At 35.4% G+C, this 20,430-nt stretch overlaps 1 protein-coding gene across 2 annotated transcripts in view; it reads left to right on the forward strand.

The window, feature by feature from the left end:
* Positions 1–1,193: 1,193 nt before the first annotated feature.
* The window catches only part of efna2a (ephrin-A2a), a 122,923-nt gene continuing 103,686 nt past the window's right edge, over positions 1,194–20,430 (forward strand). The window contains exon 1 of one of the 2 annotated variants that reach the window (XM_028437149.1): positions 1,194–2,062. In XM_028437149.1, coding sequence (XP_028292950.1) covers positions 1,938–2,062 — 125 coding nt within the window. In that variant the 5' untranslated portion in view covers positions 1,194–1,937. The remainder of the gene's footprint in view (positions 2,063–20,430) is intronic. The other variant, XM_028437150.1, reaches the window with a different exon arrangement.

Raw genomic sequence — 20,430 nt, forward strand, 5'->3', positions numbered from 1 at the left:
GTAAACACGTTAATACGTAAACACGTTAAATACGTAAACACGTTATATACGTAAACACGTTAATACGTTAATACGTAAACACGTTAATACGTTAATACGTAAACACGTTAATACGTAAACACGTTAATACGTAAACACGTTAATATGTTAATACGTAAACACGTTAATACGTAAACACGTTAATACGTTAATACGTAAACACGTTAATATGTTAATACTACCACTTACAATATCCTGAATGTGAAGCAACTGATCAAAATCACTAGAATTTGCAACAAATGTTCTCAAAATTTACCAGAATTCCTTTGGATGCATTAGAAAAAGAAGGATCGGTGGTTTACTGTACATGGGACAATATTAAACCTATAGATATATTATAGATGTATGAGCGATATTGTGAATGTGTTGGAAAGTGAATTCTGTTATTTTTTTATTTCTGCTACATTTGTTCACAGTGAACGTCTCTAACGACAGGAAACAAAGTCAACGTCTAAACGTCTCAGTCGATTGTTGAAAAAGAAAACGTTCACATCTTAAGTCTGGAATGTTTCAAACTATGGAAAAGGATCAGGACACATTTGGATGGAGAAAATAATTTCTGTTAAATCAAGAAAAACATTACAAGATACAGCTTTATTTATTTATCTATAATATGCACAACTATGACATCACATTTCACTCTCACCTTAAAACAGCCAATTCTTCCCCAACCCTGACTCCCCCTCCCCTGTTCCCTCCCCCCTCACCGAGATGTAACACTGCCCTCTTTTTAATATAATAAAGTATTTCTTACCCTTCCTTAGGGAGGACTGTGATGGTCACAATTATGTAATAAAATTAATTCATTAAATTGCAATAATAAAACATGTATTTCTGTCTATAAAAGATTACAGTACATAGTGTAGACGAAGGAGAAGAAAAAGACAACTTTAATCTCAAAATATGACAACTTTAATATAATAGTGACTTTATTCTCATAAATTTGACTCTATTCTTAAAATATTCTGACTTTAATCTCAAAATAATACAACTTTAATAGAATTATGACTTTATTCTGTAAATACTATGACTTTAATTTAGAAATATTATGACTATTCTAATAAAATTATGACAATTCTCAAGATCTTGCGACTCAACGTTAAGACATTAATCTAATAAATTACGACTCTATTTTCATAAAATGACGACTTTAATCTTGAAATATTACGACTTTAAACTCTTAATGCTGAAATTTCTTTTTTTCTTTTATTGTGGCACTAACGCACCTTCATACAGACTGGAATCATTAGTCAGATCAGAAACTGGTGGGCGGGGCGCAGTGAGTCAGCCAGCGCAGGCTCCGCCCATCCACAGGGAACCATCGTAGGCTCCGCCCACCGACAGCAGAGCGCGCGCTGGATGTTGAAGAGAGAATGATGATGATGATGTAGGTGGAGGACGGAGCTCTGCACCGTGTCATAGGATGATGATGATCATAACTTTTACATTATCAGATCTTGTTGGATTCATTTATTACATTTTTCCTCTTCAATCCTGAGGATGTTCACTCCGGACACGAGGACGCGTTTCACTCAGTTTTCCGTCTCCGTTTCCTGCTGAGTGACAGCATCGTGCACAGGGTCCTACAGTGATTATTGATTATTGATTAGGAGGAGGAGGACTGGCTTTGATCATCCAGGTGTTTGATTCCCGTCTCCAGCTGTGCGTAATGGCGCAAAAGTTTGGCCACGTGAAGCTGTCTGTGTCCGTGTCTGTGGCTGTCTGTGGATGAACATCGTGGATAATGACTTGAAACTATCGGAGCTTTTAATGACAGCAGTTATTGATCCATCCAAAAGGCGCGCGCACTGATACTGATGATCTAGAGGAGGAAAGACCTGAGGAAGAAGAAGAAGAAGAAGATCCAGAGATAGAAAAGGGAAACCCCTCCCTCTAAGATGTTGGGTCAGAGGTGTGTGATGGAGGTGATGGTGCTCTCCATCCTGTCCTGGGTGTGCGCGTGGGCCGAGGAGAAGATCATCTTCGACAGACACGCGGTCTATTGGAACAGCTCCAACCCCAAGTAAGTTTGGCTCGGTCCGTGCGCGTGCGTGTGCGTGTGTGTACCTGGCTCCTTCGTTTGTCCTCTAAAAAAAATCATCAAAAGATCAAAGCATCATTAGGATCGTGACGTAAGCACTTTGACTCCATCTGATCCCCTTCACTCTGTTGTTCCTCCAGTGTTTGGACTCCAGGATTTATGGACGCGCACACGCGCACAGTAGCAAATCATACTCAGTGTCACGTGTTTTGTGAAGTGGAAATAATATTGTGTGGTAGATCATTTTGTTTCCCACAGTGAGAGAATATCTGTGTCTGTCAGACATTGTTGCCGACAAAAATGACAAAAAACAATATCGCGTCGCCATTTTCATCTTGAAGAAGAACCAACCTAAAGTATCAAAAGTTTGGGACCATTTCACTGAAAACCTGTAATACATGAGGTAGATGTATATTTTGTACAGTCACTGTGTTTTATGGCATTGAAAAAATCTTAGTTTATTATGTACATTATATTAAGAATTGAAAAAAAAAGAAGAAAAAAAATTCTGCGATATATCGCAATATTTCACAGCGCAATTATCGTATCAGTCCCAAAAAATGTCTAAATCAATTTTTTAAATTCTTTTTTATGAAGAAAAATCCAGTTATGCTAACATTGGTTTCCAATTTTTATTTAAGAATTTAAGAACAAAAGTTAAACGTTTTTAATAAAAAATGTAATAGTTTGATGAACTCTTATTTTTGATATTGGTGCGTGAATTACAGTTAGTAAACATTTACTTGTTCTCGCATATTGAAAAATAAAGAAATTAATTGTATTTCTTACCGGATTAGGGGCGGGATTAAGATTTCGCTTCTCAAACTGAGGGATACATATGTACAATTTATGTTAAATCTATTTCTTCTAGTGATTAGAACATATATGTATTTCATATTATTATTATTTTTATTCTCATGAAGTTTGATACAAAGCATAAAGAAAGAATGAATATATCGTTTTGTACTTGTAAAGGGGGAATTCTCACTTACTGATATTATACTGTTGAGGATATAGAAATATTGTATCATGTATGTGAATCATATCGTCACTGCCCTAGTTGTAAGGGTGTAAGAAAAAATCAATTCTGTGATATATCACAGATATATATACAGTATATATATATCATCTTTTTTATATAGAAAAAAACTATTTAATGTCGCTAACATCTGCATAGCACGTAAACACAAATTTGTTTATTTGTATTATTATTAGTATTATCAGTATTATCTATCTTAATTTATTATTTTATTTGTGATATTTTCTTGAGCGACTAACAAAGCAATTTCTCCCTGGGATTAAAAAAGGAATTGTGATTAAACTCCCAGTCACTAGGTGTCAGTGAACGCACCATCAGACCTGTTGAATTACATCACTCCTCTATGACTTTTAGCTGAAAATTAATTTATCTTTATTTTTATAAAGCATACTGAACATTTTGATAGATGTATGAGGTGACTTTTTATTCATAATTTAAGAACTTAACAGAATGAGAATCTGTTGTAGAAGCAAAACTTGTTTTTGATATTTGTGCTTTAATTACAGTTAATATTTACTTCTTCTCGCATGTAAAAAAAATGAAATAAATTATATCTCATGATTTTGTACTTATAAAGGGGAAATTTGTAATTATTCATATTGCGATATTTGGTATTGTATTATCAGATTCATGGCAATGCACAGCCCTAGTGTCAGCTGCTCTAATCAGTGCGTACAGATTTACTGTACACACACACACACACACCTCATTGACATGGGGCCGAGCACACACTCGGTCCGTCTGTCTAATGGTTTGTGACAACCTGAGCAGAGCCTCTTTCTCTCGCCCCCATTCCTCCCCCACTTCCCTAACTCACTTTCATCCATCCTCATCCTCCTCTTCATCAACCATCCTCATCCATCCTCCTCATCCTCTCTCTCCCAGGTAGATAATAGACTGTAGGTCTTTCCTCTCTCTCTCTCAGCAGAATTAGTGCAAACAAGCAGCAGTAGTTGTGTGTCAGCACACACACACACACACACACACACACACACACAGGCCTGTCTCAGTGTTCCACAGAAAGCTTCTCAAATATTTAACAGGCGAGGGGGAACATTTTCTCCCTTTCCCCATGCACGTCTTTTTCTTCTTCTCGTTCTTTTTTTGGTCGCTGTGGAGCGTTTTTTCCCACCGCTAACACACACACACACACACGCATTAAAAACATCCCAGGACGCTGAAACTGATGCTGCTGTAACACAAACACTGTTTATTATGACTTTAAATTTAGATTTTGTTTTAGTCGTTTTCTTTTTGACTAAAATGCAACTTAGTTTTAGTCAAAATTTAGTCATGGGTCGTGTTCAAAATGGCGTATACTAACGTACTGACGTCTAAATGTAGTGTGTCGTGTGTTGACGTTAGATAGTATGAATAACATAGATTATGTGAGAAATACCAGGATGTATACTGTATGGGGACATGTTTTAAGTATGACTAGTCATACTTAACCATCCCATGATGCATTGGGAGCTGGTTGTAAAATGGCCCTGGGACCAGCTTTAAGATGACACTCAAACATCTGCTTTTCAAAATAAAAGCATCTCTTCTTGCCTTCCATTAGTAAATAGGGCTCTTATTTTGAAGTGAAGAGGAAGTGTAGTCAGTAGACCAATCTCTGAAAATGTGTGAAATATGTCTACGTGAGTTTTATGGATCAAATGAGCACATGTTGATATTCTACTTGGTCACTTTCTCACTTCAAATGTTTTCAGAACTTTCAAAATAAAGGTGGAGACTCAACAGAGATATTTATCCTCAGTGTGAACAAGGTTTTTAACTCTGGAGGTTCCAGATGCATCTTGGGAAACTTGGAAGTATACTTCAGTGGGAACGCTGATCATCCTATCATACTATAGTCTATAGTAGACAGTATATATTATAGTCTATAGTAGACAGTATATACTATAGTCTATACTAGACAGTATATACTATAGTATATAGTAAACAGTATATACTATAGTATATACTAGACAGTATATACTATAGTATATAGAAAACAGTATATACTATAGTCTATAGTTTTTTTTTTTTCATTTTTGTCAACAACATTTTTTGAAGCGACAAAAAATGTTGTTGACAAAAATGAAAAAAAAAAAAACATCAAAGGAAACATCAAAACAATTAGCAGACGCCTCTGAGGAAGACTGGCTGTTGGCAGTTTAAACATGTCATGGGATCAAAGTAAATTTCAAATTAAATTTCCTGAAAACAGTTGTCTGAATAAACGACATGAGGATTTTGTTCCGCCTTCCATGCAACAAAAGTATTTTTAATTGAATATATTCCCTAAAAATAAACTTAGTAAAGTTCTGATTGTATTTCATCCCATTGTGAATATTATAGTTTATGAAAAATATCATTATATTGTGATATAGTTTTCTTTCACAGGTATTTAAAAAAAGTCATAGTCTAGTTATTGTTGCTTAAAGAAATTTAGTTGACAAAAATAAATAAATAAATAAAAATCACATCAAAGGACACATCAAAGCGATCAGCAGACACCTTTAAGGAAAACTGGCAGTTGGCAGTTGAAACATGTCAGGAGATCAAAATAAATTTCCTGAAAACTGTTGAATAAATGAAACCTTAACGTATTTAAAAAATAGTCAACAAAACTAACACTGGTTTAATGTGTAATGTAACACAGGCTGTAAAATAAAAACACATGGTTTATAAAGTGAGTATTTGACTGGTGTTGGATGTACGGATGGATGGATGGATGGATGGATGTACGGATGGATGGATGGATGGATGTACGGATGGATGTAGAAGAACTGGAGTGTGATAAATCAAAATTATATTGCTGTAAAACGGAGGTCTCAAGATATGCTGTTTCTATTTCTTTGTCCATTTTAACACACACACACACACACGCACACACACACACACACACACACACACACACACACACACACACACACACACACACACACACACACACACACACACACACACACACACACACACACACACACACACACACACATTTATTCTGCCAGTTGAACCTCAGTAATTCCCTGCCTTGACTTTAAGGATTACATCCACTTTATGTGAGACTGGGGACGATAAATAAAAGAGGATATTGACACTAAATCCTTCTCAGCTAATGTAACTTTCATAAAGGAGATTTCTGTGATTTGCTTTGGGTTTGGAAAAAGTTTGTGAAATAATAATATTCTACTTCTGTATTGAATTCTACATTGGAAACAAGAATATACAAGATAATAAAAGTAGTGGTGGCGCTCCATTAAAACATTCATCTAATTCATTAGAGACTTTGGAAATAATTAGTCTTGATTAATCTAAATTAATCTAAATTAATCACATAGGAATTAATATTTGACATGAGAAGCAATGTTTTTTTTTTAATTTAAAATTAATGAAAACAATAAATGAGCTTAAATGACAAACTAGTGTTTATTAATGTGTCTGTGCTACAATTTTCATCCAGTGTTTTTCTTTAAAATCCTCTGGTTCTCCTGTTTCATGTGTTGTGCTCTGTGCATCAGTGTTATGGGTGTATCAGGAACCCATGAAATGAGAAAGGTTCCGCGCTATTTGGAGTACAAAAAAAAAAGAAGCGATTAACTGCGTTGGTTTGTTATTTTTCTGTAATGAATTAATTGATTGTAATTAATGCGTTAAAGTCCCAGTCCTAAATAAAAATAATTCTTAGAGCAAAAATAAACCCAGATACAAATTCGCATTAACATAAAACTGTGTCACATTTTAACACCTTAAAAAATTATAATGTAAATCAATTTTACATAAAATTTGGTATAAAAACTCTAAACATCTGTTGTTTTTGTGACAGCGTTGATACATATTGAATGTTTTACTGACGATCATTTCTCTCCTGTTACCTGTGGATTAAATGAAGACGTTTGTGATGAAAATCTCACAGATTCAAACACTAAACATCAGCAGCATCGTCTGATCTGAGTCATACATCTACACAAACCGCCTGGGATTCAACATCTGTTCATTTTAATTGATCACACACACACACACACACACACACACACACACATCAAATGCCTCATAAATAATGTTTTCTACAAGGTCACGACGTGGAAACCTGAGAATCTTCTTCTTTTCTTTGTTTCTGCGTTGGATTAAAACGCTGTAAATTAGACAGAAATCCATCTTTTTCTCTGCATTTTAAACACAGCAGTAGCTCCTCCCAGTCTGTGGAGGCAGGGGGAGGTTCTCTCTATGTAGGTCAGATGTTACACATAAAACATCTTTACAACATGTCCACACACGTTGCTTACCTGTGTTGTCACGTTTAAAAGTCATTTTTTTAAAAAACTATTTCATGTCTGGGGGGTTCCACTCTTTTAATAATCTGACTTTTCCTCAGCGTTTGTAGCTCTGAGTTTCATATATATATATATATATATATATATATATATATATATATATATATATATATATATATTTATATAAAACCATGTCGCACACAAACTTTGCAGTGTCTGATTGAGTCATTAGTTTCACCCCCAGGAATCGACCCAATCAGAGACAAATGAGATCATATTAAATATTAAATAACTTATGTTTTAAACTTTTTGTCACTGATTAATGGCTGTAGATATGGTTGTTGTTACAGAAAGTCTGAGACGATAAAAACATGTCAGGAAGAGATGGAAAGTTTTCATTCAATAATATGATTTATCTCCCACATTACGACATTTCATGTCAGCATTTAGAATAATGACCAATCTGAGCATTATTATGATCATTTTAGCATATTTATGCTGTTTTGTGTGTTTTTCCTTCATTTTGTGTTTTTTTCTGGTCAGTTTGTGTATTTTTTATTATCCTGCAGTAAATTTTTCTCTTTTGTTGTGTTTTTATCGTCGTTTTGTATCGTTTTGGTTTCACTTATTGTATTTTTTCTCATTTTGTGTGTTTCTGTTGTTGTTTTGGTGAAATTTACTTTGTTTTTCTCTCTCAGTGTGTTTTTGTTGTCATTTTTCTGTTCTTGTTTGTGTATTCTTTATTATATAATTTATTAAATATTTTTCTCGCATTGTGTGTTTTTATAGACGTTTTGTGTGTTTGTGGTGTTTTTTTTGGTGTATTTTTGTTGTTTTTTGGTTATTCTTGACATCATTTAGTATAGCTTTCTCTCAAATTCTTATTGTTTGTTTTTGTTTTCTCATTTTACTGTATACTCTTGTGCATTTTTGGCATCATTTAGAATATTGTTTTTGTGTTTTTGTGTATTTCTGTTGTTTGCATCTTCTTGGTAATAATTACTATATGTTTCTCTAATTTTTTGTGTTTCAGGTGTGTTTCTTTTCTCTCATTCTCTGTTTTTGTTGTTGTTTGTGTTCTTAGTATCGTTTGATGTCTTTTTCTCTCAACTTGGCGTTTTGTTGTCGCTTTTTTGTTGTTATTTTTACTTTTGTAGACATCTAGTGTTATTTTCTAGTCATTTTGTGTTTTTTTCGAGTCGTTTTTGCGCTTATACATGTCTAACACGTCCTTACATATAAACATAATTAAATGTCTAATGCCCAACATTATTTACAGTCGTGTGTGTTTGGGCTCCTCCACATTATAACACACACACACACACACACACACACACACACACACACACACACACACACACACACACACACGATGATAAATGAAAGCATAAGTTTCAAAGGCTGCAGTATAATATTATAATTATAATTATTCTGTCCTAAAGCAAAACCAACGTGATATCAACAGAACAACAGACAAAACTTTGAAGAGCAAATAAATAAAGCCTTTGTTTTTTTCTCACCTCTTTATTTATTTATTTTGTTTGTCAACATTTTTTTGCTAAAAAACTAAGTATAGTTTGTAATGATGTAAATATTATAAAAATAAATCTATCTTTAATAATTAACTTCAGATATGATCGAACCTAACTCTTGGCTCAGCTACTAATTAGCTTAGCCGAGTGCTAGCTAAGCTAAGTAACGTTCAAGTTAAATCGTTAATAGTTATCGTTGATAATTATGGGGTGCCGAATGTAAAAATTTGGTCACTGAGCTGCGTGATTGACAGGTGCTGACCTTTCCACTTTGCTCAGTGTCTAAACATTTAGCTTTACACTTGGTGACCTATTTAACATTGAGATTTAGATTTAACATTTAGATTTAGATTTAGATTTAACATTTAGATTTAGATTTAACATTTAGATTTAGATTTAACATTTAGATTTAGATTTAGATTTAACATTTAGATTTAGATTTAACATTTAGATTTAGATTTAACATTTAGATTTAGATTTAACATTTAGATTTAGAATTAGATTTAACATTTAGATTTAGAATTAGATTTAACATTTAGATTTAGATTTAACATTTAGATTTAGATTTAACATTTAGATTTAGATTTAACATTTAGATTTAGATTTAACATTTAGATTTAGAATTAGATTTAACATTTAGATTTAGAATTAGATTTAACATTTAGATTTAGATTTAACATTTAGATTTAGATTTAACATTTAGATTTAGATTTAACATTTAGATTTAGATTTAACATTGACCTTTCAATTTAATTTCAATTTGATTCAAAAAACTTTATTCGTCCCCGTGGGGCTGTACAAAGGCACACAGAGCAGTAAATGAATGTGCTGCACAGCGTGGGAACAAAGGTGGTTCTTCTCCTCTGTGTCCTACAGCAGGAGCAGTGGAGCCTGAGGGGAGCCAATCAAATGCTGGGAAAAGAGCGTGTGAGGGGTCCTGCTTGATCCCACCTGCTAACCTGAGTGTCTGCTGCTGGTAGATGGTAGACAGAGTTCTTACAGGTTTCTGTTCTGGAGGCTGGTGGAGTGGAACCAGTAGGTTCTGGAGAATGTAATGATGCTCTAGATGAAGGAGTCGTAGAACATCAGGAGGATGTTCTTAGTGACTCCAAAGGAACTGAGCTTCCTAAGGAGATATTTCTGCTCCTGACATTTCCTGAGAACCTCCTCTGTGTTGGAGGAGAACTGCAGATATTTGTACTCCTCGTCTACTTCAACAGTCTTCTACTTGTTGGAGAAGGTCACCACCATGTCTTTGGTCTTGTTGACATTGGCCACTTTGTGTTTACATGGAAATAGTAATTCTGAACTAAGGTTTACATGGAAAACCGGTTTATTTGGCTTTATTTAATTGTGCTTTCAGTGTGGGGGTTGGGAAGGCTCTGATTGGACGGGGGCAAACGTGAAGCTATCACGTCTATAAAAACACACAACAAACCTTTTCTTTTAGGTTTCAAAACAAAAGAACACATGACAAGTGTTTTTACCTTTATTTTGATTGTACTTTTAAAGTATAACAATAAAACACTTTGGTTTGTGGAACAGAAGAGAGAAACACTCACAGATAAACTCTAGAAAACAAACACCATGAATAAATATTTGTGTAGTTCTAACAACTGGTACAATGATAAACTTGGTGATATTACAGTAGGAGCTGTCACACCCCTCCACTGTTACAAGAGCTGATCCGTGGTGATGGGAGGGGCCTGAGACAGGACCACTGTGTGGTCTGCATACTGCAGCAGATGACCGTTAGGCTGTGTGGTTCTGATGTCATCAGTGAGAGCACACAGCCCTGAGGGGAGCTGGTGAGGTGTGTTGGAGGTCAGAAAACGTGTTGTTGACCAGAACTCTCTGTTGGTCAGAATATGTATATATATATATTTAATATCTACAGGATATTCTGGTGGTCCAGAGGAGAGTTTGTCAGCCAGGATGTGGGGCTGCAGGGTGATGAACGCAGAGGAGGAGCCTGGCTGAGGTGTTTGTGTGAATGTTTTTACATCATCTGCACGATAAGCACTTTGGAGCAGGTCCATCTGGGAGTGGCTTTCTCTGATGATGTGTTGTTATATGATCATCTTCATCACAGAGAGATGACGTCATTCAGAGGTTTGATGGAGCTTTTCTTGGGGATGGGGGTAACTGGGGGAGTGTACTGCTGTCCATTGATCTCTGAAACACGCCCACTAACTGCTCTGCATTAGGGATGTAACCTTATAACATTTCACACCATGGTTATCAATATACCACAGGATTTTTAAAATGCCTGAAAAACACTGATTAATTGAAAGAATTTCACCAAGATTTATATTTAAATAGATTTATTATATATTAAAGTTGTAACAGTAACAAACTGAACAAAACACTGCAAAGTTAACATTAAATAAGTATAAAAAAAAACTGTGCAACATTAACAATAATCACAGTAAAAATCTATCAAAAATGCAACATTAACAATAACCACAATATAAACTCATGATAAACTTATTGCATCAGTAACAACAAAATAAAATATGTGAACCAATCAAATGAACAGCACAGTGGGCGTGTCATACATGCATCTGTTCACTTCAGATTAAAGTGTAAAAATATCAGCATATGAACTTTTTCTGGGTTCAGGGGATCTGATCAATGAAACAAGTCATTTTCATGACATTCTTTGCCCTCTCGGTGTACCTGCTGTTAAGGTCTCATGACCCTTTACATCTCCTTAGTCGAAGGTGGGTCATCATTGTTTTCCACCAGTACCTCACAGGTGATGTGGTCCAGGACAGGCTGGATGGCAGCATCAGATGCCATCCTCTCCTTTCTCAGCACACATTGGTTGCTGTTGGCTGAAGAATGGCTCAATCTTTTACAGTAGATCTTCACCTGGTGACCACATCATGTTGAAGGCAACTTACTTTTCTTTCAGACCTTCTTTTCTTCCAGCTCCGTGTAATTATTCATTATTACTGTCATTGTTATTTCATACTTTGATAAAGTACCTTGCGAGTTTGCCACACCGTGGTTATCGACCACGAATGTTACCATGGTAATTAAAACAAAATTGGTAACCTTCACCGTGGTCTACTGTGACCCCGGTAACCGTTACATCCCTACGGCACAATGTCTCAGCATGCAGCCACTGATGTTGTCTGCACCAGACATTTAGATTTAGATGTAACATTTAGATTCACATTTAACATTTAGATTTATTTTTCATGTGCACACATTTTTAACATGCTGCTTTACATGAATTTCTGGCCCAAATGAAAGAAAACTGTTGAAAATCTGTTGGCTCTGAAACATTGGGCATCCCTAGAGATAATTGCATACTGTGTTAATATGGTTTCAGAAGATATATTTATATTTTTCTCGTACGTGTTCCTCTGAGATTAATTCCGTCTCTTAAGTGTCTTTTTTTGTTGATTAATTAGTTTGTTTTCTGGGATTGGCCGGTGTTTTTTTTAAGAGCCATATCGTCTCATTCTGACCTGAATAAGTCTGTATTTGTATGAAAAAAAGCTTTCTTTAAATCCACTGCTCTCTGCAGGTCCTGCTCTATCATAGAAAATGTATGAGGAGATAATCCAATTCCAACGGCTCAGCTCAGGCCACTTTAGGTGTCGGTGGGTGAACAGCTGAGTGTTGTCTGTCCTCCTGTTGAGATGAGATACGACTATAGTGGTGCTGCACACTAACACACATTAACACAACAATACACACACATTAGAAGGACTGCATCGGGAAATCTGTCTGAGACGCATAAAGGGATTTATTAAGGAACACACACACACACACACACACATGGATTTATGCACATCACAGCAGAGCTCGATTTGGGTCACAAACTCCCACACACACAATCACACACAAACAGAAAGGCTAACCATTGAATGGGAGGTTAGGAAGCTCTGATTGTGTTTAGTTCACACACACACACACACACACACACACACACACACACACACCACACACACACACACACACACCACACACACACACACACACAATCTAATCCCAAGGTTTATCCTATAAAAGACTTTCTTCTTCTTTTTCTTTCTTTCTTTGTTCTTTCTTTCTTTCTTCTCTTCATCTCTCCGTCTTTGAGGAACTCCATGTCAGGTTGATGACACACACTCATTCTGTGGGACGGAGTCGACACACACACACACACACACACACAAAGACGTTCATGTGATTTACATGTAGATGTGCAGTAAGTAACTCCAACCTGCCCCTCAGGTTAAATCCATCTCCAACAGCCTCTCTCTCTCTTCCTCTGTCTTTGTGTCCCTGTATCTTACCCCCCCCCCCCCCCCCCCCCCCCCACACACACACACCACACACCTCCCCTGTTAGACTCAGCGTTGCTTATAGGACTCTACATTTTTCCACACAGCCAGGGGCCCGGGGCCACCTCTCTTTTCACATGAAGCTGTGTTGCATCAGGTCACACGTCGCTCGCCCTGACCTACATGACATTTTACACAAAGTGTGTGTGTGTGTGTGTGTGTGTGTTTAAAATGTCAGCGTTGTTTCTGCTGAGCTCGTCCTGCAGTTCAGACTCAGAAAATAAGAAAAGAGGATAATTAAAGTCTAACTTCCAGACTTCTCCAGCTCAGCAGGAGAGAGACTCTTTATTTACTGTTTTTGTTAAAGGGATCCTTCACTGTTTTCATACAAATGTGGCCTTAAATCTTTTAAATGTACTTATTAGTAAATCTTTGTCCAAAAAACACATTATTATTATGCACCATATTTGTTTAATTAACTATAAAAATGGCATTTTTGATGTTTTACTGGTTGTTTCAGCTGGTTTTTGCTTGTTTTCCATTTTTTATGTGTAATGTTGTGTATTTTTGTTGTTTTGTTTTTGAAGTCATTTTTTTAGCCATTTTGTATATTTTTCAGCTGTTTGTGTGAATAATGTTATGATTGAAGTACATTTGCCTCGCCTTGAAGTCATTTTGTGCATTTGTGTTGTTTTGCTGGTTTTTTTAGTTGTATTTTTGACGTTTGTAATTCCTTTTTTATTTTCAGTGTTTTTGTCATTTTGTTTGGTCTTCATAAAAAATGTGATTTATAAGTACAATCTATCTTGTCTATGTTTGTTGTCATTTTGTGTATTTTTCTTGTCATTCTTTGTGTTTTTTCTGTAAATGTCAAAATTTTTCTGTCATTTTTGTTTTCTGTTGGTATTTCATTTGACATTTTGCAATTTTATTGAGTTATTTTGTGTATATTTGTTGATGTTTTGTACATTTTTAATTTTTCTAATTTTTCTGGTTTCATTTATAAATGTGAGTTCTACATGAATTTGCATAAAAAAGATTGAAATGAACACGCCTCTTTTTCAACAAATCACAGCTCAGACTTTTCAACCAATCACAGCGCAGACAGCTGTAATGTAATGACGTCACACTCAGGTGAATCCAATCACTCTAACGAGCCATTCAACCTTTCCACTGCTGAGAAACACGTGTTTACAAGGTAAATCATTTAAAAAGTGTTATTTATGATATTTAATCACTTTGTGTCTTTGTTTGTTAATCCTTGTGACAACAGCCAAACATAAACTATTTGTTCTGTCGTGCGTCACTAACAACACACTGATAGTAACTATAGTAACTGTGCTGTTTCACACTGTCAATCATCTGTCAGTCACGTGAGTTAGAACACTAAATATATAATTTAACAATATTGTGCCCTTTACACTTCTACATATATATAAAATACAAAATATGTCAGAAACTGACAATATTAAAACAATAAGTGATAAATATCAGTTCCAACATTGTCTACACTTTATACTTAAAGATTTGTGACCAATTTCTATTTATTTAAGGGAAATATTATGTCATAATTTGAAAAAAAAATGAAGGATTATCTAAGAATTTTGCATTTTATTCTACAGTTTAACATGCAGATCTGAGATCTATGGACACAGGTCAGATAGTGGAGCCCAGAGCTCACAGTAACCATGGTGATGCTGTGTTTAGTTGTTATGCTGCAAAGAAGTGGAACAAACTGCAGCAGAGCTGAAGTCAGCATCACATGTGAACATTTTTAAATCAAAGTTAAAGGAACTATTTTCTCTACTGCTCCATGTGCACCAGGAGTGTTGACTTACATTTGGTTTAATCAATGATTCATATTTTCTTTGTAATTATAACTCTGTAAACATTTTTATTCATGTTGCATTTTTATTTTGGACCCAAACTTCAGTTTATTTCACCATTCGTGAATATTTTTAATTGTTTACATGAGGTCATCGTAGCTTGGCTCTGTCTGATCATCATTTATTGTTTTAATTTTGCATTAGTAACATAAAAATATAAGAATTACATCAGAGAAACAGGGAAACATTTGAAAAAATACTATTTATTTATTTTATGAAGACATTTCTGCATCAGAAAGCAGTTGAATTTGTTTTTGGAGCAACTTTATGACTATTTAGAGGAGCTGACATGTCCACCAGATATGATGTATATATCTTCTATATTCTGAGAGAGTGGGTGGAGCTTATTACTATACCATATTTACCTTTCTATGTGATGGAGTTACAGACATATTGGAAGATGAACATGGAAGAAAAATAAGGACACACCCCCCCACTACAATATCCATATCTCATAAAGTATTGATCAGATCAAACTAAATATTTACAGTGTGAATATTGAATAAATAAGGAATAACTGGTAAACATACGTGCGTGGGATTTCCTGTTAGAATGACTGAGTTAGTTTCTTCTGAGGAGAACATGGTCATACGTCATAGTTTGATGGTTGTGTAGAACCATAATGACCTGTTTAGGATGTCAGCAGCCTGCCAAAGCCTCACTTAACGTGCAATGAACCTCCTTCCCCTCGCGTTGGATTGTTAACGCAGAGGAAATGAGAGATATATGAAGCTGTAATAATAACGCTGTAGTGCAGGTTCCCTCTAATGAGGTTTGTTGACGGGAAATGACTGAATGACTGGCAGTGATGATGATGATGTAAGAGCTCCGAAACATCACGGGGAGATCCCACCAGTTGGTTTTTAAATGAACACAGAGAGAGTGATAGAGAGATGAAGAATGGATGAAAGAACAATAGGAAAGAGGATAAACTAGAATCAGTGAAAATTATTCGGGCTGTTTCTGTTGTAAAATGTTATCACATGTTTTTATATGCCTTTCATATAAAATGTGCTTTAAAGGAACATTTGCCTTGTCTTTCTCATATTTGTTGTCATTTTGAGCATTTTTCTAAGTTTTTTGAGGTTTTTTTTAATGTTTTTGTAATTTTATTAAACTATTTTGTTGTTGTTTTGTCTTTTTTTTTTTTGTCATTCTTTGTTTTCTTTCTGTTAACTTGTATATTTTTCTCTCATTTTTGTGTTTTTGTTGTCATTTTGGGCTGTTGTTGGTTTTTGGAGGGTTTTTGATGTTTTATGCAGTTAATTTGATGTATTTTTTGTTGTCAGTTTATTTTTTTATCTCTAAATCTGTATATTTTTTCTTTCATTTTGGAAACATTTTCTTCCATTTTTGTGTTTTTGTTGTCATTTTGGGCTGTTGTTGGTTTTTGGAGGGTTTTCTTTGATGCTTTTGCAATTTTATTTAGACATTTTGTGTGTATTTGACTGTAATTTTTTATTTATTTTTTGGATCATTTTGTGGATTTACTTTGGCTGCGAGGATAAAATAAAGTCTGTGGCCATGGTGCACATTGTCCTTATTTTGTCCCATAAAGTATTTTTCTTATTCCTGCTGGTGCTGATTATGTTAGCGCAGCCAAAGAAAAGGATTCTTTTGCTTGTATATCTGCCTCATAGTCTGATGGGACCTGTTCTGCTTCGTCTTCACATGGAACGGCTGCAGAATGATAAGGAATATACATGGTTGTCTGGATGTTTCTGGGACCAGACCCTGTGAGACCAAAAAAATATAAAAAAATCAAAGAAAGAGGAACGGGAAGATGTAGTTGAAGGATTAGGGACACTCGAGGACATGGCTGTGGAGTGTACAGTATATATATAACAAAGGGAGGCCAGTGGAAGAAGCATCAAAGAACGGAGGAGGTGGAAGGATGGGATGGACATGAAATGTGTTGGTTTTATAAAGTGGGGATTACTTCCAGAAGCATGAGTAAAAGAGGAAAACAGTGTTATTGTGTTGGTGGTAAAAATGCATCAGTGAGTGCATGGGGGGATGGTCCCAGCAGGTGGGTGTCAGGGGCTGTTTCTACATCATGCTCGTTGGCTAATGCTAAAAGATGCTATTAGCATGCAGCTTTGAGGAGAACCATTTACGATGCACAAAAAGAGGAGCTGTCATTGGTTAATATGATGATGAGATTTAACAGAAAGACTTCGACCTTGACAACCTGCAAGAAAACCATGACCTTGAACTATTCTGTGTTGGTTTGCTGCAAAAGAGCATTTAGTGCATCACTAAGATGATCTGACACTGTTTAAAATGCATTTATTTTATTTACATTAGGAGATAAATTGTCTTCTTTTATACCAAGCAAAGATATCGTTACAGGTCATATATATATATATATATATTTTTAGAAAAAGACAATTTAAAAAAAACTTTTTTCTACATCTATCTTTTTAAAGTAAGTTATTTTAAAACTTTTTAAAAAAATAATTTAAACGTTTTTTTTTTCCAAGTAAGTTTAAAAATAATGTATTTGATCCATTTATTTAGATTCTGATTCTAAAAATTATTGAATAATAATTGTATTTATTTATTTAAATCATTTTTTAAGTGAGTCTAAAAATGCCATATTTTTTTTAATATATATTTATTTTAAGTTTAAAAATCAATTATTTAAAGGCCCATGTTAAGCTAAATAAACATTTCTGTACTTTAAACATGATAAAGTTCTATTATGGCTTCATAAACATGTTTAAAGTGTTTTTATCATTGATTCCATCAATCATTAGTCAGAGGATGATTTACTACTTTCTTACTACAGGGTGAACACAAACACATCGCTACTATTTGATGACACGTTCACACTTTGATGACAAATTTGACGCGGCACTGAGCTGGAGAAGCCACGCCTCCAGGAAGCTCTCTGCCGTGATTGACGTGTAAACAGACACGCCCACAAAGGTGAGCATGTCAGCATCCTTCACACAGTGCTATGTATGTACTGGTGAAGCCCCGCCCCCACGCTCTGTCTGTGTTTATAAAGCAGCATGAGCTCAGCTACAGAGTGGGTGGGAGGAGGGTGGGGCCGTCCTCTGGCCCTACGTCACCGTGAGGGAGGAGGAAGTCAATGTCCAGTCTATAGACACGCCCACTAATTAATATGCATAAGTAGGACGTAAATTTGGTCAGAAAGTGACTTTTCAGAGGATAAAACTCTAAAAAACAGGAGAGTTTGTGAAAATAAACCTCAAATATTATGTTTTTAGAGTTCTTAGAATAAATGGAGATGATGGTGAAAAATATGTTGTTAATATGCATATGGGAACTTTAAAAAAAATCACGTGCGAGTCAAAAAAAAAAACAAAAACAAAAAAAGTGAGTAAAACTAATTTATTTTATTGATTTATATTAGATTATTTTGAAAGTGAGTCTAAAATGATTTAATATTATTTTATTTATTTATTTACATTCATTTTAAGTGAGTCTAAACATTTTTTAATGAATAATTTTGTTTTTAAAAGTGAGGTCTAAAATCATTTAAAACTAAAATCTATTTTAGAGCAAGTGGAGCAAAGGTCAATAATCTTAATAATTTGACCCTAAAACCATGCAGGACCACATGTTTGTCACCATATTCACACCTACAGTTACAACTGCTGTTAGCGCGTCGGATTATTTGAAAAGCTGCTGAATCATGTTAGATTCCTCCAAAGAAGGAATTTAAAAGACTATTTTCACTTGAAATCAGTTTAATCAAAGCAATGATGCTAATTCACTTGTAAAGATGATGATAAAAGGTTAATGAAAGCAGCAGGAGACATAACAGTAGTGGATTAACATTTTAATGAGCATAGCAGTGATGCTGAATGTTTGTCTTTGATGCTGATTATATTAATGTAATGATGATATTATGACAGTGATGGAAGTCGGTGTGAGAAGGAAAAACATTTCATAATTAGAGAAACATGATGTGTTTTTCACATCTACTGTATCACAGCTACTGTATATAATCAATTAATATTTCCTGTTAAATATCACTGTCACTCATAGGTTTATTGTATTAAAAGGTTTTTCTTTTGTGTATTTTGCTTTTTTATGTAATCGTTCCCTGTTGTTGGATGAATAAAGTCTAATCTAGTCCTATTAGCTATAACAGCTCTCACATTATGATACACTGGAGCTGATGGCAGAGGATGATGATGATGATGATGAAGGAGGAAAATGTGAAAAACGGTGGATACAAAATTTCTCCAGTATTTTTCTTTTCAAGAGGCAATTGTGATGAGAGTGATTATGTTACCATGGTAACAGCAGGGGCAGCGTTGGTGAATCAGTGATGATTTAAACTCAGTGATGCTAGAGCTGTGATGATGGTGATGACAGCAGGCATTTGATAAGTTTAAGGAGGATTAGTGATGATCATGTGGAGGTTTTAAAGCAACACTCGAGGTAGTGGACACCACATTATGGCAGTCTTGGTCTGGCCTCCGGCTCGGCCCCCGAAAAGATTTGGTCTTTTCTCGTTTCGAACCCCCAAAACTTTTGTCTTGTCTCTGGCTCGGCTACAAAAAATCTTGGTCTTGACTCGGCCTCGTTTTGCAAAAGTCTTGGTCTCAGACTGACTGGACCAGTTGAAACCAGCACCGTTTTCTGTTCGTCAACTTAATGAATGTGATAAAAAGAAAGCACTTGGAACCGTTTCTGTATTATTCTTGTTGTAATTTGACTTAAAATGTTTAGCTTTAGCATTAGCTCACTGATTGGAAATCTTTGCCAGTGGGAGGTGGGGGGGGGGGAATCTTTCTAGTCTTGGTCTTTGATAATGTGGTGATGGTCTTGAGTTCAACACTTACTCTCGTCTCTCCTTCACTTTTCCTTCACTTCATTCTCACTGTGGAGCTTTGTGAAGAGAATCCGATCACTTCATTAGATTTTCTCATTCCTCTTCTGTTACACCGATATGGAAGATGAAGACGTAAAGACGAAACAAGAGAACATTATTAGTTCCTGTGTCGTCTTCAACAATGGGAATAGAAAATGAGTCTTGTGCTGATTAGATTGCTTTATTCTTAGAGGCGTCACCTCTTCCTCGCTGGGAGCCAAAAGTTTCTACATTTCTCACTTATTTCCTCTTTTGTGTGTGTGTGTGTGTCTTTTTTTGTATTTCTTGTGTGTTTAGGAAGTGATCAGGTGGTCGTCAAACATTGGTACAGTGTGCGGTTCTGAGGCCAATGTTGAGCTTTTCTGTTCCTCTGGCTCCTCCTCCTACTCTCTGATAGCTGAACGGGCTCCAGGAGGCGTGAGCGTTGTTTCCAAACTCAGCTTTGTGTTGGCTAAGGTTGCTAATGGGCGCTACATTTCCACGGGAACTTAAGCCT

Source organism: Gouania willdenowi, chromosome 22, assembly GCF_900634775.1.
Source record: "Gouania willdenowi chromosome 22, fGouWil2.1, whole genome shotgun sequence".
In the NCBI taxonomy this organism is placed as follows: Eukaryota; Metazoa; Chordata; class Actinopteri; order Blenniiformes; family Gobiesocidae; genus Gouania; species Gouania willdenowi.